The 20158-nt window shown below is 41.1% G+C and overlaps 1 protein-coding gene across 1 annotated transcript in view; it reads left to right on the top strand.

Annotated features, from left to right (window-relative positions):
• Positions 1-20158, top strand: part of LOC126339814 (cyclin-dependent kinase-like 4) — a 240143-nt gene that overhangs the window by 164918 nt on the left and 55067 nt on the right. Inside the window, exon 3 of the mRNA XM_050001663.1 lies at positions 15974-16259. Coding sequence (XP_049857620.1) covers positions 15974-16259 — 286 coding nt within the window. The remainder of the gene's footprint in view (positions 1-15973; positions 16260-20158) is intronic.

Here is a 20158-nt window from a genome sequence, read left to right as displayed (position 1 = left end):
CTTCGGTATAAAAGTTGTAAATTGTCGTAGCTGTGTTGGGAAAGTACCAGAAATCCAAGCGCTAATAGAAAGCACTTGCGCTCAAATCGTTATAGACACTAAAAGATGGCTAAAGCCGGAGATAAGTTCAGCCGAAATTTTTGCGAGGAAACTAACGATATTTAGACAGGATAGGCCAAGCACAGTTGGCGGTGGCTTGTTTACTGCTGTTAGAAGTACTTTATGTTGTACTGAAACTGAAGCAGATAGTTCCTGTGAGGTACTTATGGCACAGGCCGTTCTTGACAACCGCAGTAAAATAATAATTGGATCCTTTTACCGACTTTCCAACTCAGATGATACAATTGCTGCAAAGTTCAAAGAAAACTTGAGTTTAATTTCAAACTAGTACTTGACTCATACAATTATACTTTGTGGTGACTTCAATTTACCCTCGATGTGTTGGTGAAAACACATGTTTCAGTCACGAGATACGCATAAACATCATCCGAAATTGTGCTAAATACAATCTCTGAAAATTATTTTGAGCAGTTAGTTCATGTGACCAAGTTAATATTAAACGGTTGTGAAAACACACTTGACCTCTTAGCCACAAATAATCCTGAGCTAATAACGCGCATCAAAACGGATACAGGGATTAGTGAACACACGGCAGTCGTAGCGAGACTGAATACTGTAACCCCCAAACCTTCCAAAAATAAACGAAACATAAACTTACTCGAAGAAGCAGATGAAAATTCACTTGAGGCCTTCCTGAGAGGCAATGTTCACTCCTTCCAAATTAATTGTGTAAGAGTAGACCAGATGTAACTGAAATTAAAAGAAATAATATCGGCAGCAGTTGAGATTTATACCAAATAAACGGGAAAGAACACAGTGGCGGTAAGAACGAAAAAGGCATGCCAAATTTTAACGAACGTAAAATCTCCAAGATTGACGATCTTTTACAAATGCTCTTAATTGATTATAGAAGCTCGTAATTTAGCGGAGACATCAATGCCGCAGAAAATCCAGATTCTGGTCAAATGTGAAGTATGCTAGCGGCAAGACACAGATAGTGCCTCCTCTGTGCGGTAACAACGGAATTACTATAGACGACAGTGCTGCGAAAGCAGAGTTACTGAACACAGCCCTTCGAAATCGCTTCACTAAAGAAGCCGAAGCAAATATTAAAGAAATCGAATCAAGACCAGCTGCCAAAATGAATAAATTGGAAGTAGATTTCCTTGGAGTAGTGAAGCAGCTTAATGAAAGCAAGTCTAAACATTCATGGTGGTGTCTGCTTGTTCTATATCGTGTCTCCCTACCACTCTGAGCGTGTTTTTTTAGGGAATTAATTAGTTTGAACCTGGGACCTGTTGCTGGTAAGGAGACGCCAGACCACACATGACATGTAGAATTCAGAAGAGTTCAGTGAGACTACCGATGATATAGCCAAATACTTAATGATCTCAGCGTCAGCTCCACTGCACTCCCTGTAAAAGAATCTTAATACTAACTAAATTTAGTGGAAGGGGTTCAAGGCTTTCCTATTAATAGTTAGCTGGTAAAATAACGTCAAAAAAGCAGTTAAGTTTACCATTGGAAATTTTATTCTACTCACAAAACATCGTTTATAAATTGCACTATTGATAAAAGGAAATGTTTTAATACAGGATGGTAAAAACCAACAGCGTTCAACATAAATGTGAACGAATATTCCCTGAATGGGTTTCCAAGTTCTACGATGGATCGAAGGATGACCTATGCAATATCACATCTATAATCTAGGTTTAATTTAAGTTTCACAAAAGAGAAAACTATCAAAATGCTCTACAGTGACCTGAATTATCTTCAATTAATTATCTAACTTGTCGTAAATTACAGTGGCTGATGTGGCTTCTCAATAACTATATAAAAGAAAAATCATTGCGTTTCAGATCTGTTCTTCAAGTGGCAAATGTGAACACCATGAGTTTTAATTAACGATCGACACTAGTATTACGCAAAAAGGGGGTGTAACAGATGAGACTTCTGCAGTTCTGAGTGAAGCCTTATGAGCTCAAAAATGCGGCATCGCGTGCGTTCATTACCTTGTCGGTGTTTAGGCAGCGTCAGGGCAGCGGCGGGCAGCACAGTTCCGCTCACCTCGCCATCTCGGAAGCTCTCCTCTTAACTTCTCCTTACTACAATTTACCGAAGTTGGTTTAAAAAAACTATCTGGCTGTGTTTTCATCTGACCAATCAGGGTCTCTATGTTAACCTTAAGCTCCGCCTACAAAAATTCTGTCTATCCAATGAGAACGTTATACTTTTCTTGGTGGGGCAATGTTTTTAACGTTTGCAACGTAGCAGAGACGCGAAAAAGTCTCACGCTAAAACCTGCAGCTCGTGTGGTCCTTTTAGCGTTATCGTGAGATCTATACTGTTCTTCTGGAGGGCTCTATCTTTTAACGTGGGCTGGGGGGTGGTCCTTCACGTACCTAAGACGCGAAAATGTCTCACGCTAAAACGTGTGGGTGGTGAGCCCTAGTGGTTAGCTGGCGATGTGGGTGTCCAGTCCGTCCTTTATCGTAGGGCCTTCTAGCTTAACACGGTTCTGCTCTCGGCTTCTGTTCTCGTTTCTCCCCTCGGAACTGCGTTGGTCTCTCGGTGGGAAGGTACGACATGCATTTAGGCATTCTTGTGTTAGTCTGTGGTATTCCATTTGCTCACTCGTTACTCGTATCACTTTGGTTAATTTAATGTCACGATTTATTCGGAGCTATGTGACATACTACTAGATTTGCTTATTATGTCAGGGTTTTCATGGAAGGTGTTGGATTTGCATGACACCTTACACAAGGCTTGTGGTCAAGATTGTACCAATCAGGTACCTTTCAGAGTATGCTGATGCAATAACTCAATACTTAACAATCATATACAACCGCTTGCTTGACGATAGATCCGTTCCCAAAGACCGGAAAGTTGCTCAGGCCACACCAATATTAAACAAAGGTAGTAGGAGTCATCCACTGAATTACAGGTCCGTACCACGCTTGTTCGTCCTCTTTTGCAGTACTGGTAAGCAGTCTGGGATGCTTACCAGAAGTACATCCAGAAACATCAACGAAGAGCAGCACGTTTTGTATTACTGCGAAATAGGTGACAGAGAATCACCGACATATACAGTATTTGGGATGGACACCATTGAAACAAAGTCGTTTTCCTTCTCACGAAATTTGAGCCACCAACTTTTTCTTCGAACGCGAAAGTATTTTTTGACGCCGATCTACTTAGGGAGGAACGATCATCATAATAAAATAAGGGAAATCTGGGCTCGCACGGGAAGATACATGTATTTGTTTCTTCCGCGCGCTGTGCGAAAGTGGAATAATTAAGAATTGAATGAAGCCTCTGCCAGTATCCATGTAGATGTAGATGTGGATACATGAACTTCGTTAAGTGGTATGAGGTAAGCGTCAACATACATGATGCGATTTTCACTCCGCAGCTGAGTGTGTTCTGATATGACACTTCCTGCAGATTAAAACTATGTGCAGGTCCGAGAATCGAACTCAGGTCCGGTCGGGCACATAGTTTTAATCTGCCAGGAAGTGTCGGAGTACATAATTGACGTATAATTGTATGCAGTGCGGTAGTAAAGCGTTTTAAATTTGAACCTCCATGTAATTCTAGTGTTTTCTTATGTTTATAGTTGCTCTTGGCAACGAGCAAAAATTCGAAATTAGCTAGTAGTACTTAATAAAGTACTATTTCAGAACAACAGCCTTTTGGAAACATTATCCAACTTCAAACCTTTCGATGCTGAGGCGCCCACTCTGCGGAAGTCTGCCTTTTAATTTCGTGTAACTTCTTGATTTTTGTGTATACAGAATCATATTTTCCCAAAAATCATTGATTTTCCACTTATTTACTTTCTTTTGTCGGCCATCTACTTTTAGTTATTTGTACTTCTTTTTATAAGTGACATATGCTCCTAACTTTGATTTATATTGTGTACACTGCGTCAAATCCATCTAACAATTATAAGTTTGAAAGTTCCTTCTGTTACTCGTATGTATGTAGTCCCTCAATTCTAATCTTTTACTGGTTTCACCAGGCTAATTATTTTTTTCTTGTTATTTTTCGTTCCTAATTTATTGAATGTCTCTCAGTGTTTTTGATCTTCCTCTGACTGACGCCTTTGTCGGAAGTTTATTAATTTTTTGGTGTTCCACTTCCTTACAAGGTCTCTGATATTTTAGCACATAGTTTGTTTATTATTACACTGTGATCTGCGATCACATCTTTGACCTGCGTGTAGCTTTCAGCCAAGTGGCGGATTGTATACCTTTGTGATACAGATGGTCTCCCCCTGTGTCGTCAAGTCATTTCGTAGTATAGGTATCTGGCTTATGATTTCTGAAGAATTTGCTCCCTACGATAAGCAGACACCAAAGGGCCAGATGCATTTTTCCCTTCTAATCCACTCATCGAGACGAAACCCCGTAATTATACTTTTTGCCTTACAACTAACATGTGGGTGACTTAACTCATCTGAATCATCTGGTCTTTTTACTATTCAGAGGTTGGTTGCGATTTCCCGATTTATTCCAAGTCGATTGTGTCAGAATGAAGGCCTTTGTTCGTCATAAGCTAATTTTTTACGTAATAAAAGTTAGTTCTATGAAATATAACAAATTCTTTTGGCCACAGCACAAAATTTCTTGCAGTTATCCCGTGCCTTTCCGTGTCGATCTTTTTACTTGTAATTACTTCCTCACTTTTCTTCATGTACTTATAGGTTTTGAATTTTTTTGTTTTAATGTCGCTACAGCTCAACTAAGGATCATACCAAGATAACTATTTGTTTCTCTTTTCCTCCATTTTCCACCAAAACTCTTTCATTTTGACGTAATAAACTCTTTTTCACTATGATCATTTGACAACAGTTGTTCTTTGTTTCTTTTGGCTTCCTGAAAAGCTTTGAATTTCTTGGTTGCTAGTCTGAATTTGTTCGAAGTACTTTTTTGTCTGTTTTCCTGTTTTTGAGTAATGAGTGGACCTTCTTTGTTCATATGTCTTCCTTCTTTCTCTCTTGAAGTTCATAATGTGTAATACATCTTTTGCTGATGTCATCTGTTAAAGCCGCTCGGGGTAGCCTCACGGTTTATGGCGCCTTGACACGGTTCTCGCGCCTGCCCTCTTCGGAGGTTCGAGTCCTCCCTTGGGCTTGGGTGTGTGTGTTGTCCTTAGCGTAAGTTAGTTCAAGTTAGATAAAGCTTGTAAGCCTAAAGACCGATGACTTCAGCAGTTTGGTCTCACAGAACCTACCACAAATTTCCAAATTTCAGCTGTTAAGGGCAGCAAGAATATATTTTCCTATTTGGTCTGGAAGCCGATTTGCCATCTTTGTTCTTGACTAGACCTAATAGTTTTCGCGGGATTCTTCTTCCTTTCTTTTCCAAATTTTCTAATGCCCTTTTCTACCTGGATGAAAGAACTGTCTCTGATCCATAGACTACGTCTAATGTAAAACAGTATTATAATGCCTTCATTTACCATCTTTAGAAAAACATTTTTATTGTATGGATTTCTCACTTAGATGTATGGAATTATCATTTTTTCAATCCTGATTTTAATTGCTTGTTTAAACATTTTGTGTTTATATTTTCACCCATATACTTAACGTTGTCTCTTTTCTTGATGTTGCCATACTTAATTTTTAAAACTCTTGTTTAGTTACTTCCATTGGTGATGTGTTCTGTCTTTCGAAACGATATTTTAGAACTATCTTCTCAGCCTTCCCTTCAGAATTTCTGATCTTTTTTTCGAATTATCTGGGGTTGCTTCTATTATTACGAGATCGTCTACAAAGGCCAAACAGTTTATTGCTTCTTTCGCTTAACCCAACTTCAATTATAAGTTTTTTGCTTTTCTTCCATTTTGGTGACAAACCGCCTCCTTGTCAGACTGATAATACAATTTGGAAATTGTACTATAGATACTGTGTTTGTGAGAGTTTCTTTAATTATTTCCGGAGTTTTCCTATCTAATACCTTCAGAATTCTGAGGAGGAAGCCTCTATTTATTGAATTATATGCTTTTCTTAAAATGAGCAAATATTAGTACCATCTTTTAACTTGGTATTTTCACCTATCTCATTATTTATCTAACATTTACAGTTTTTCTTTGAACTGTATGTGTTACTTCCAAACACAACTTGATAGTCCATGATTTGTTTATCTACTAGAGGATTTAGAATGTGCAGAACCGGTTTCGTAAAGATTTTGTATTCTAATGATAGGTTTTGTATTCTAACGATAGATTTTGTATTCTAATGCTTTATGAAAATCCTTCTGTAATTGTTGATACCTGTTTTGTGCCCTTTATTTATGATGTGGGTGAATTAATGTAACCTATCAGTTTTCTGGAATTATTTCGGTGTTCCAGACGTTATGCAGTATTTCTTTTATAATTTTCACACCAATTGAACAGATATAAGTATCATATTTTAACTTGATACTCTCACCTATCTCGTAATTTATTTGGGGTTTACAATATTTCTTTGGGATGTATCTGCTACTCCTAAACGCAACTTGATACTTTCTGATTTGTGTACCATCTAGAGGATTTACTACGTGCAGAACAGTTTTCGAAAATATTTTGTATTCTAATGATAGATTTCGTATTCTAATGATAGATTTCGTATTCTAATGATATGATGATTCCTCTGTAAACACTGATATCTCTTTTGTCCCCTTTATTTATGACGTGGGTTAATAAATGCAACCCTTCAGTTTTCTGAAATTATTTCGGTGTCTCAGACATTATGCAGTATTTCTTTTATAATTTTTACACCTACATCTCCACTAGGTTCTAGAATTTGTGCTATAAGGCCGCCTTCACCTGGGAACTTGGGTTTTAATTGTTTGATGTAACTTTGCAATTGGTAAAACATTACATACAACATATCTGCATAGCAATCGCGATGCGCGTAAGGTGACTGCTGACGACGTATTTATTACGTTATAACCAACTGAAATAAAACCTTCTTGTGCTTTTCTTTTTCGCTAATTCCTACGGCACCAAACGTCTGAAACGGGGTTCTTTATTAGCGCTTTATCGATTTACCGCTGCGCCACGCCACCCGGAGATCTTTATCCTGCACGAAGGTTGTTGCGATAAGGTGCTATAATAATGCTTACAGTATTTTTCCGTGCACCTTTGCTTCGTGCTTTTTTACATGAATTTTAATCCTCTTGTTTTTGTTTGATCTAGGCTAGGACGATTTCACAATTTTTGAACATTTCAGAAGGTTTAATAATACCTTTGGTGACGGAAGAGGATTTTCGAAAAAGAATTTTGCATCTGCATCTACGTGTGCATATGTACCCGGTGTGTGGTATGAGGTACATGGAATATTGGAGTAATTTCTCCTCCCTCCAGTCGCGTTTGTGTTAGGTTTTGGCATCTCACTTCATAGCCGGCCGTTGTGGCCGAGCGGTTCTAGGCACTTCAGTCTGGAACTGCGCGACCGCTACGGTCACAGGATCGAATCCTGCCTCGGGCATGGATGTGTGTGATGTCCTTAGGTTAGTTAGCTTTAAGTAGTTCTAAGTTCTAGAGGACTGATGACCTCAGATGCAAATTCCCATAGTGCTCACAGCCATTTGAACTATATGAACCCACTGCATACGCGGGATTTCTTTAATTTTACTATCATAGTCAATTCTCGAGATATACATTGTATTAAAGAATAGGTCTCTTGATTCATAGTGCAGTGCTAACTGCCACTGTCTACATTGAGACGCTCCATGATGTACAGAGCTGTTGTTGTAGGGTCTCCCATTGCAGGCTATGATTTCTGTGATGCTCTCGCGAAGACAAACAAACCCTTTATGTATTCTGCAGCTCTTCTGTAAATTATCTCCAGCTTCTCCCTTGACACAACGCGACAGGATCACAGACCAAGAAAAAATACACAAGAATAGGTCGGGAAAAACATTTTTCTTTTGTTTTCAGCCATTTATTTTAATATTGAATTACACTTCAAATAAATAGGCATGTCATTTGTCTTCTCCATGGATAGATTATGTGATGTTACACCTTACATCGTTACGTAAAACTACGAATGATTACAGTGTCAGGCCACTGTTTTTGTAATTACATGCTATCGAGTATTTTGTCTGTTTACACGCATTTCGTTTAATTTTTTTTACGTTGACTGTCTTTGTATTAAGCGTAGACCATATCCTCGGCAACTCATGACAACTGTGTAATGAAATGAACCTCTTTACGTAATTGCATCGTTCGCGAACTGCGGCACAGAGCTTATGAATTTGTCTGACAGCTCGTATAGCGGTAGTAGCAGTGATATTCTTAGACTATTTAGTTTAGTTGACAATCTGCTGACCTTTACCGGGGGCTCCCCCGAAGGCAAGTGACGAGGCGACAACCTATATTCAACTATCTGTTGCACAAACAGTGCTCTGTGTTCGGAGAGCAAAGTTACTTTCACAGAATTGTGGTGTTGACAGCTATAGAAGAGTGGTTGGGTCTTCAAAAATTTTATCATTAGCAGAGCACAAGTATCCTCTACAAATCCATAAATTTATTTATTTATTTATCGTAAGACATAAATTAAGCGTTTTTGATTCACGAGAGTAGCTGCAGATGTAGAAAGATTACTAGACTACTGCACATCAATAATTCATCACAGTCCTCTATCATAGGTGTAGGCATAGTTTTTCACTGCTAGTATATCTTCGAAAGGACGTTTGTAGGCACGTATGAGACATGGTGATAGAACGTGAGCAAATTTGTTGTTCCGCACCAAAGTCACAAGGTAGTGATGTTGTCCCGCTTGTGCAAGGTCTTTGCAAGTCTTCTATGGCCCGTTCGGATACGGTTCAGGGTAGTCCAAATTGCCCTAGGATGGTCAAGTCACGAGGATTTCTCCTTCTTGTAAGGAAGTTTACCAACACCGTTTCCATTCATCGATGGCTTGCATTCATTTTCAGCAAGAAACCTGTCTCTGATAAGAGTGGGATGTCTTGAGCTTAAACTTATTTTGTTCCACAGGAAATTCATCGTTAAATATTGTAGGGTCGGGGTTGTCAAAAATCTTCTGGTCTTCACGTAGTGACGCACTCACCTGTTTGATACCAGGAGGTGAATGTGACCCAAAATGGATAACCACTATGTGGTAGTAGATCGTACCTGACCCACTAACAGTGCGCCTGGATTCGTTAAGTTGTACATCTGTCTTTTTCACACAGGGACTATTCACCCAGAGAGACACACAGTACTCTGCTGTTGAACATACTAATCCTTGTGTCGAGCGATTCAATTTAGGACCCTCCAGCTATAAACACTGGACTTCAAGATTTGTGAAATTAATAATGAAGGAATAAGTAGATCATAAATATTACAGAGGATTTTATCAAACTGACGACACACACACACACAGAGAGAGAGAGAGAAGACTATCGTTTTATAGAAGAATTATTTGAGAAATTGGCTCTAAAGCGAACGTTGATAGATTACGGAGACAGAGTGAATTCCGTAAATTGTAATGTAGGGCTATTTGACCTGGCGCTACGTTTTCTCTCGCAATATTTAGTGCATGAAAAATATTGATCAACTTAGTGGCTGAAATACAAAATTGAACTGCAGGGTCCTGTATTTCTAGCTGAGTGAAGAGATTCTATGATCTTAGGGGGAGAAGCGTATAACATTTTTAATAGGACTGTGCCATGTAAAGCAATGTCATGCTCAAGCGAATCTTCGGGCTGCTGGCTATTATATTTTTCTATTTTTTTCGGTATAAACGAGTCGGAAGACTAATGTTAAGGTTCTTGCCTATCGACGGATGCTTGCTGGAAAGATAGATGTACAATCATCTTGACGACAAAATCTTCTGAGTTGATAGGCAGCGTCATATACCTCTTTACTCTTCTTCACTACTCGACGTTTCGACCACTTTGGCGGGGCCTTCTTCACTATTCCACTGCTGGTACTAGATGGCTAAACAATGACGAAAGACAGTGTCACATTCACTTATGAAAAGCTATATTCCCGCACTTTTTCGGAGAAATAAAAAACGTCGTATGACTATGGCCTCACATTGGGTAGACCGTTCGCCGGGTGCAAGTCTATCGATTTGACGCCACTTCAGCGGCTTGCGCGTCGATGGGAATGAAATGTTGATGATTAAGATGACACAACACACAGTCCCTGAGCGGAGAAAATCTCCGACCCAGCCGGTAATCGAACCCGGGCCCTTAGGACTGACATTCTGTCGCGCTGACGACTTTCTTTATGGTAGATCTCATTTTGATCTATATTGTTCGTTGAATTTGTTCGGCGCGGACGTCCGATGATACCCTTCAGGTTCTTCGTTGATCCGTTCACTCAGTTCTTTTTTATTACAGAGGGTAGCATACCCTCTGATCGAGCACGCTGAGCTACCTCGTCGGCATCGCTCAGCTACCGGGGGCGGACTTCGGAGAAACGGAGTTATTGGGGAAAACTCTTCGGTAGGACTGTCGTCATTAGGTAAATACTGAAAGTAGATATTGCCATAGAGGGTGAAACCACTATATTATCGTCTTTGTACAGTTTCAGTTTCCCTCGTAATTGTTTTTTGTTTTTCCCTAGGCACGGCTGCATGTATACTTCCTGGAGATAGGGTGCCACGAAGATGGAAGGCTCTAATCATCATCTCTATTGAAACTGTTTTCATTCTTCGATATTTCAGTTACTTCTCGGGCTTTCCGCCTACATTTATTTATTTCTTTGGTTAGCGCGCTTATGTTCTTAAAATGCATAGCTGATCAAATTCTTCCTGGTGCTCCGTAGTCGAAGAGTGTGCCATTCGTGTTACTTAACACGTTCTTTTACTGTTCTTCCTGTATCGTTGATATATATTTTACAACAGCTACACGACACTTCTGATAATCTCACAGTATGGAAGCGGTCATATACGTCGATTACAGTTCGGAGCAAGTGTTTAATCTTGTGTTGACTGAAAAACGTATCTCTTAATCAATTCTTCGGTAAGATTTTGCCTGTGGAGCTGGATACTCTAGACACAACCAGTAACGTTACACAATGAGCAGCAGGTACCTCGTTCTTATTGTTTGCTTCATTATTATTGCTTTTATTTTAAGATTCTATTTACAGTAAGATGTTACAGCTGTTGGCCGTCAATATTTTCTTAAGGAAATGTAGCACTGATAGCAAGCTGTAACTGTCACTGGTGCGGGATGCAAGCGAAGGCAGAGTGTTCAGAGCAGATGGGTTTTGGGCTGGGTATGGTGCTAAGCGGCGTCTAAATACCTGTCTGAATTCTAAGTTTTCTATAAACTCTGGGCAGTGAATAAGTTTGAAAAGGAATTTGACGCTGTCCAACAACTTATTCTATCATCAGTGGTACTGGACACGAAAGCCTGATGACACATGTAATCATACTGTTTGCCCGAAACTTACTATCAGATGTAACGATTCACGACACGCTCTCACAGCTTTCCTGCTGCTGGGTAGTGAATGTTTGAAGAGGAATTTGACGCTGTCTAATGGCTTATTTTATCGTCAGTGGCACTGGCCACGAAAGCCTGCAGACATATATAATCGTAGCTTCAATGCTAGTGGTAAAACCCGAAAAAAATGGTTCAAATGGATCTGATCACTATGGGACTTAACATCTGTGGTCATCAGTCCCCTAGAACTTAGAACTACTTAAACCTAACTAACCTAAGGACATCACACACATCCATGCCCGAGGCAGGATTCGAACCTGCGACCGTAGCAGTCGCGCGGTTCTGGACTGAGTAAAACCCGAGGTGAATAGATATCTTAGTCGGTTAGTGCTCTACCTGTGAAATAAAAGGCCCTAGGCGTGGCCCAGCACAGAGTTTGAATCTGTTAGAAAGTTTCAGAGCAGCATAAACCTCATTCCAGAGTGAAATACTGATTTTGGAAACTTGAAAAAAAAGGTTCAAATGACTCTAAGCACTATGGGACTTAACATCTGTGATCGTCAGTCCCCTAGACTTAGAACTACTTAATCCTAACTAACCTAAGAACATCATACATGGCACGGGGTGGCCGAGCGTTTCTAGGCACTACAGTCTGGAACCTCGCGACCGCTACGGTCGCAGGTTTGAATCCTGCCTCGGGCTTGGATGTGTGTGATGTCCTTAGGTTAGTTAGGTTTAAGTAGTTCTAAGTTCTAGGGGACTGATGACCTTAGAAGTTAAGTCCCATAGAGCTCGGAGCCATTTGAGCCATTTCGAATATCACACACATCGATGCCCAACGGAGGATTCGAACCTGCGACCGTAGCAGCAGCGCGGTTCCGGACTGAAGGGCCTAGAACCGCTTGACCATGCAAACTATATTTCAGTTGATGTAGAATTCCTATAGTTCATAATACTTTGGAACAGTATGAATATTTTTTTCGCTAGCTTAATTATTCTTTCGTTCTTAGAATGTCCGTGTTTCGATTCCCTATTCTGGCTAAGAATGTTATTTTTACGTTTGTAATATCGACGATTTCTTGAATTGAGGAGTTTTTCTTTGTCATCAGTCTTCTGACTAACTTGATGTGTCTCAACACAACCTCCTCTCCTTTTCCAATCTCTCCATCTCACAATAGCACTTACGTCCAACATTGTCATTTATTTGTTGGATATATTACAGTCTCTGTCTTCCCTACAGTTTTTTCTGCTGCTCTGTCTGCTTCCATGGAAGTTATTCTCTGTTATCGGATGGCCTACCCTTCTGTGCCTCCTTATTGTCAATGTTGTCCACATGTTCCACTCCTCGTCAGTTCTCTGGAGAACCTCCTCATGTCTTAGCTTATGCGTCCACGTAATTTTCAACGTTTTTCTACAGCACTGCATCTCAAACGCCTCGATTCTCTTCTTCTCCTTTTTTCCCACAGTCCATGTTTCACTACCATGCAATTCAGTGCTTCAAACTACACAGAAATATCATCCTCAAATTCTCGACAGAAGGGGTGGGGGGGGGGGGGGGAGGGGGCGAGCAGCATGCTCTGTACGCACAGAACGGTACTGGCGCATTGCAACAGAGGCTCGGTGTGGTGACCACCAACGTTGTTAGAGTTACAGACGTTGTACCTAAGAAGCACGTTCTCGTACGTACTCTTCACCCAACCTGATGTCTCTTCAATGTCTAGTGCAGCGGCCAGAGCTCGTGCCAGCAGATTTTGCTCTGTCTCTACAGGAGTGTCGTAAATTTGCATACGACCGCAAAGATGTGGTCATACTAGTTAAATTCGGCAGTCACGGCAGCCACGGTTGGATCACCAAGACCCATCCATTTTTCACCATATACTCTGTTGAGATGTCTCCCAACCGCACCTGAGATGTAATGGGGTGAACAATCACGCTGAAATTACGTTATCTGACGGGCTTCCAAGAACGAGTCGAATAGGTTTTGTAGGAAAATAAATTATGCGGGACCAGTTGGCTTGAGTGGAAGGAAGTACGGTCCAGTCACATGATCGTCCGAAATTCCTGCCAAAACGTGAATATCAAACCGAAGTTGAAGTCTCTGAACGTGCGAGGATGGACTGTTTTCGTCAGCCAACAAATGGTAAAATTCAGAACACAGTCACTAGTGTACTTACATTCATCTGTGAACGTGGAAACACGGATGTGTCGATGGAGGTGTCGGAATTACGTGCATTAGGTGACGCATTGTGAAAATCGGCTGGACCCATAGAGTGCACCGTTTGTAAGAGGCACATGTAATTGTTGCTCACGCAGAATGTCCCAGACGATACCGTGAGTAAAACACATCACACGCGCAATTGTTCGAGTACTCGTTAACGGGTTCTCCTAACACGATGTAAATTCTGGCGAGCTGCGTTGCCATGGAACAACCCTGTTTCACGGAGCCACTGCGTAATTTCGGCAAAACGTTTGTGTGATTGTTCGTGATACAGTTGACTAGCTTCGTCCTACACAAGCAGCATGCCTGAGTATTCCGGAAACGTGTACCGAACCATGTTTACAGTATCGGTGACGCACAGGCACTGAATTGTTCTTGAAAATTTTTGGGAAGGTACAATGGGGCCAAACTGCTGAGGTCATCGGTAACTAGAGTTACACACTACTTAATCTAACTAAGGATAAGGACAACACACATCCATGCCCGAGGAAGGACTCGAACCTCCGACGGGAGGAGCCACACGAACCGTGCACCCGCGCGGCATTGAGTAGGTATCGGAGCAAGACAGACGTCAAGTGACATCAGGTGACCATCTGAAGTAGTACAAGTCATTCTGTCTACCCTAGTGATACCTGGACAAGCTGAGACTTTTTTTCCCTCAGCAGACATAGAATCGTTACACATCTGAACTTAAACCGTCATAGAACGGTTGTTGTTGCGATCTTCAGTCCAGAGAGTGGTTTGATGCAGCTCTCCATGCTACTCTATCCTGTGCAAGCTTCATCTCCCAGTACCTACTGCAACCTACATCCTTGTGAATCTGTTTAGTGTACTCATCCCTTGGTCTCCCTCTACGATTTTTACCCTCGACGCTGCCTTCTAATACTAAATTGGTGATCCCTTGATGCCTCAGAAAATGCCCTACGAACCGATCCCTTTTTCTAGTCAAGTTGTGTTACAAATTCCTCTTCTCTCCAATTGTATTCAACACCTCCTCATTAGATATGTGGTCTACCCATCTAACCTTCAGCATTCTTCTGTAGCACCACATTTCGAAAGCTTCTATTCTCTTGTCTAAACTATTTATCGTCCATGTTTCACTTCCATACATGGCTACACTCCATGCAAATACTTTTAGAAACGACTTCGTGACATTTAAATCTAAACTCGATGTTAACAAATTTCTGTTCTTCAGAAAATCTTTCCTTGCCATTGCCAGTCTACATATTATACCCTCTCTACTTCCACCATCATCAGTTATTTTGCTCCCCAAATAGCAAAACTCCTTTGCGCATCACCCGATTTAATTCGATTACAATCCATTATCCTCGTTTTGCTTTTGTTCATGTTCATCTTATACCCTCCTTTCAAGACATTGTCGATTCCGTTCAACTGCTCTTCCAACTCCTTTGCTGTCTCTGACAAAATTACTATGTCATCGGCGAACCTCAAAGTTTTAATTTCTTGTCCATGGATTTTAATTCCTACTCTGAATTTTTCTTTTGATTCCTTTACTGCTTGCTCAATATAGAGACTGAATAATATCAGGGATAAGCTACAACCCTGTCTCCCGTCTCAACCATTTCTTCCCTTACATGCCCCTCGACTCTTACAACTGCCATCTGGTTTCTTTACAAATTGTAAGTAGCCTTTCGCTCCCTGTATTTTACCCCTTCCACCTTCAGAATTTGAAAGACAGTATTCCAGTCAACATTGTCAAAAGCTTTCTCTAAGTCTACAAATGCTAGAAACGTAGGTTTGCCTTTCCTTAATCTATTTACTAAGATAAGTCGTAGGGTCAGTATTGCCTCACGTGTTCCAGCATTCCTGCGGAATCCAAACTGATCTTCCCCGAGGTCCGCTTCTACTAGTTTTTCCATTCGTCCGTAAAGAATTCATGTTAGTATAGAACGGTAACGTTACGTCTCCAGACATGTGTTCTCACTCCCCTCTACAAATCCTAAATGTTTGCAATGGGGATTTCCGAACATCCTATATATTATCTTTCCAACTAAAAAAAAAATTCACCAGTACGATTTCTGCTCAGCCATATGCACATTGAGTTGAGACCCGGGGAGCTATCTTTCGGTACAATTAGCAGAGTTCTTAGAAGTAAGTTTCAGATGGTTCTGAAAAAGATATTTTACAATCAGTAATGTGTGAGCAGGTGAACTTGATTGTTGTGTTGGGGTCTGAGCTTAGTTTCTCGTGCTGTCTGTAGAGCCTGGATCACCCGAACTTGTTGGAGGCGTCGGCAAGTAGCAGGTAAGAGGTGGGAGTGAACTGAGCGAGTTTGGGGTGGTGTGCGCAGAGCCTGAAGCACCCGAACCTGGTGAACCTGGTGGAGGTGTTCCGGCGCAAGCGCCGGCTGCACCTGGTGTTCGAGTTCTGCGAGCGCACGCTGCTGGCCGAGTTGGAGCGCCACCCGCAGGGCCTGTCCGAGGCGGAGTCTCGCCAGCTCTCCTTCCAGCTGCTCACCGCCGTCGCCTACTGCCACGCCCAGGGCGCCATCCACCGCGACATCAAGCCCGAGAACATCCTGCTCACCGCCTCGGGCGTCCTCAAGCTCTGCGACTTCGGCTTCGCGAGGCTCACCAGTGAGTACGCCGAGCGTCTTACAACAAGTACCATCGTGCCAGATTCACAGGCTCACTACATTTCATATCTTTGGTCGTTCTCTTCAGTTAACTCAGAAGACTATTACATAATGTAGGCCTCCTCTTGCGATCATTTCTTACTTCTTCCAGAGATTTTTAGTCCAACCACGTCTTGATAATGCGAAATGTACGCTGATGCAATGAGCGTAACTATTGTCATTTCAGCTGGTTGTTGTTTAGTTCGTTCACTCTATGAAATTTATAAATTTGTTAAAAAGTCTTTTATGAGAAAAACAGTATTCCTCACTTTCTGTTTACTTGTTATTGCCAGTTTCAGTCGATTTTGCCCAACTTTAGATCGAAAACTAAAACAAAAAAAATTAAAAATCTTTGCTTGTTTCCCGTCATATAACCTATTTGTAGTAATACGTGAAAGAGCGATATATGCAAATGTATCGTTTTACCTGAAATACAGATATATGCTTGCTACCACTGGCATCAGCGGGTGCGCCAGATATTTAGTGATAGTGTTCTATTTCGGCAGAACCAAATTTTGTGCTTCCTGACTTGTGGTTAATTCATTACAAAGGATATAATTTGAATACTAAGCATTAAATGTAGCAATTTTAAAAAGTAAACTTCTCTTATACATTAGGGTTGTTTCGTTACTAGGTCTGTATGAGATGTTTGTATTCACTAAATAATGTAAGTAAAACTGAAAGAGATATGAATAAAAATCTTTTGCGGTAAGGGGTTAGGGGAGCGACGAAAGTAGATTATTAACGATGTACTGAGAAAGAGAATGACTTGGAACACAGTTTCATAGAAAGACGCCGGTGAGGCTAATAAAGAGCGAGACTAATGGGACTTCTATTGCACGAAGAGTTACAATAAAAAGTTGGATAACAAATAGAAGAGAAAATTGAACATGATTCACGTTGGTATCACAAAGCTGACACTACGACTACAGCCCTAGTGCGGCGTCTTCCACAGAACTAAATGTATTGAGATTTGATGAATTGCTAGTTAAGGCTTGAATTTCTAAGATGTTTAATCCATCTGCTGTCAGTTTACACTTAAGAGATTCAACTGATTTATTCATATGATCCATGTGTTGGTTTTACTAAGTAAATTAAAACGTGCTACATTGTACTTTCACTTCTGGAAGAAAGAATGCCAGGAAAGCTACATAGAAAATTTGGTATCGGGGCATCAAATATTCGAGTTAGTAAGTACTGACGCAATGACTCGTGACTCTTACCCTTGTGTTCAATTAGCAAACCACTCTTGTTTAGTTGCTTTCTTGTACGAAACTCACAAACCAGTCGTTGGAAATAAGTGTAGATCTTGTGACGGATGACTGTTAAAAAAGCATGTATTGACTAAAGGAAATTTTCACGTTTTGAGTGTAAGCTACTGTATGTTACAGTAATTTGTAATAAAATGAGGGGAATTTCAAACCGTTCCACATGACCGACGCCCCTAGGAAGGAAGAATCATTAAATGTTGACTGGCTGCTAAAAGAGCCAAACTCTTCCAGGACGTTTTGCCTGGTTAACCGTAGAGACACGTTGTGTGACATTAGACGTTCCGTATTGCAGTGCAGTGGGGCAACTATCCCTTATCGAACAGGTTCGCTGCGCACAAGCTACGTAGTCAGCTACAAGTTCCTTGAACCACTTTGCATCATATGCGACAATGAAGTCGAATGATTCAATTTATAGGCTATTAATACAATTGGTACTTAAATAATGTTGAAATCCGCCCCGTAGCTGAGTACTCGGGACGGCTAACGACCATACGGAGAGCGGGCTTCGCTTCCCGGAACTTCCATGTATATTTCCTTGTAGGGAGGCTTCGTAAAGGGGTGTAGTAGCGTTGTCAGGCCGACTGAGGGGCTCTTCGACAGATTAGTAACGGTTCCAACGCCAAGAAACCCGACAACGACCGGGAGCGCGGTGTGCTAACCACATACCACATCCGATCTACATCTACATCATACTCCGCAAGCCACATAATCGTGTGTGACGGAGGGTACCTTCAGTACCACTATCTAATCCCTCCAACCCTCTTCCACTCGCGAATAGTGCATGGGAAGAACGATTGTCCACAAACCTCCGAATTGGCTCTAATTTCTCGAATTTTCTTCTCGTGATCAATACGCGAGATGTATGTGTGTGTGTGTGTGTGTGTGTGTGTGTGGGAGGGGGGGGGGGGGGGGGGGGAGTAATATGTTGTCTGACTCCTCCTGAAGAGTGCTGTCTCGAAATTTCAATAGTAAATCTCTCCGTGATGAACAACGTCTCTCTTGTAACCTCTGCCAGTGGAGTTTGTTTGGCATCTCCGTAACGCTCTCTCCCCATCTGAATGATTCCGTGACGAAACGCGCCGCTCTTCGTTGGATCTTCCCTATCTCCACTATCAGTCCTACCCGATGGGGATCCCAGATAGATGAACAATACTCAAGAATCAGGCGAACAAGGGCCTTATAAGTCACTTCTTTTGTGGAGGAGTTCTTTAAGATTCTTCCGATGAATCAGAGTCTTGAGTATGCTTTTCGCACTATTTTATATGGTCATTCCACTTAAGGCCGCTCTGGACAGTTATGCCTAGATATTTTATGGCAGACGCTGTCTCCAGTTGTTTGTCATCAATAGTGTAGCTGTACAGTAGTGGATTTCTTTTCCTATGTGTGCGCAATATGCTACATTTATTTACGTTCAGGGTCAACTGCCACGGTTTGCACCATTCATCAATTCTCTGCAGGTCGTTCAACAGATTCTTACTATCTTCTGGCGTTGCTACTTTTGGTATGAACACATTCATCAGCTGCGAATAGCCTTAGAGAGCATCCGACGCTTTCTAGGAGATCATTTATATATATTGTGAACAGCAACGGTCCTATCACACTTCCCTGTGGTACTTAGAATATTACCTTTACATCTGTCGATTTAGTTCCGTCAAGAGCGACGTGTTGAGTTTTATCTGCAAGGAAGTCTTGAATCCAGTCACAGGTCTGCAACGATACTCCGTAAGCTTGTATTTTTTTCATTAAACGGTAGTGAAGGATGATGTTAAATGCCTTACTGAAATCAAGTAACACGGCGTCAACCTGAGCGCTGCTGTGGATGTCATAGAGGAACAGATCGAGCTGAGTTTCGTAGGATCTCTGTTTGCGGAATCCATGTTGATTTTTATAGAGGAGCTGTTTATTTTTCCAGAACGTCATAATTATTGAGCATAAAACAAGTTGCATAATTCTACAACAGATAGACATCGAAGTCTATAATTGTATGGATCTGTCTTACAGCCTTTCCAAAAAACAGGAATGACCTGCGCTTTTTTCCAGTCGTTAGGTACCTTTCGTTGTTCAAGCGATCTACGATAAATTACTGCTAGAAAGTGAGCAATTTCTTTCACATAATATTTATAGAATCTTGTAGGTATCTCATATGGTCCTGAAGGTTTTCCACTACTAAGCGACTGTAGCTGCTTTTCAATTTCGCAATCGGTTATCTCAGTATCTGCCGCTTCCTTCATTGCTCTCCTTGCGCTCATTGTACCCATTGGCAGAGAATGACACGGCGGTCTGTCTGGCCTGACTGGCCCATCAGAGCCAGAACGCGGAACTTTACATGCTTTTATCTTACCTAAATAGCGTTTCATTATAAGTTCACATAACAGAAAACAATATTTCTTTTAATAACAGATGTGAAAAATTAATTGTGACCATGGTGGCTAAATTAGTCTGTGATACGCTGCAGCCAATCATATTTATACTCTTATTTATTTTCTGTTTACCTTAACATAACGTTACTCATTACGAGCATGTTCTTGATCACCTCAGATGTGTATAGATACAAAAGTTGATATTATTTAACAATGCAACGTCTTAATTA

This window comes from Schistocerca gregaria, chromosome 1 (genome assembly GCF_023897955.1).
Source record: "Schistocerca gregaria isolate iqSchGreg1 chromosome 1, iqSchGreg1.2, whole genome shotgun sequence".
Taxonomy (NCBI): Eukaryota; Metazoa; Arthropoda; class Insecta; order Orthoptera; family Acrididae; genus Schistocerca; species Schistocerca gregaria.
Note: the sequence above shows the minus strand (reverse complement) of the source record. Positions and strands in the feature narration are given on the sequence as shown.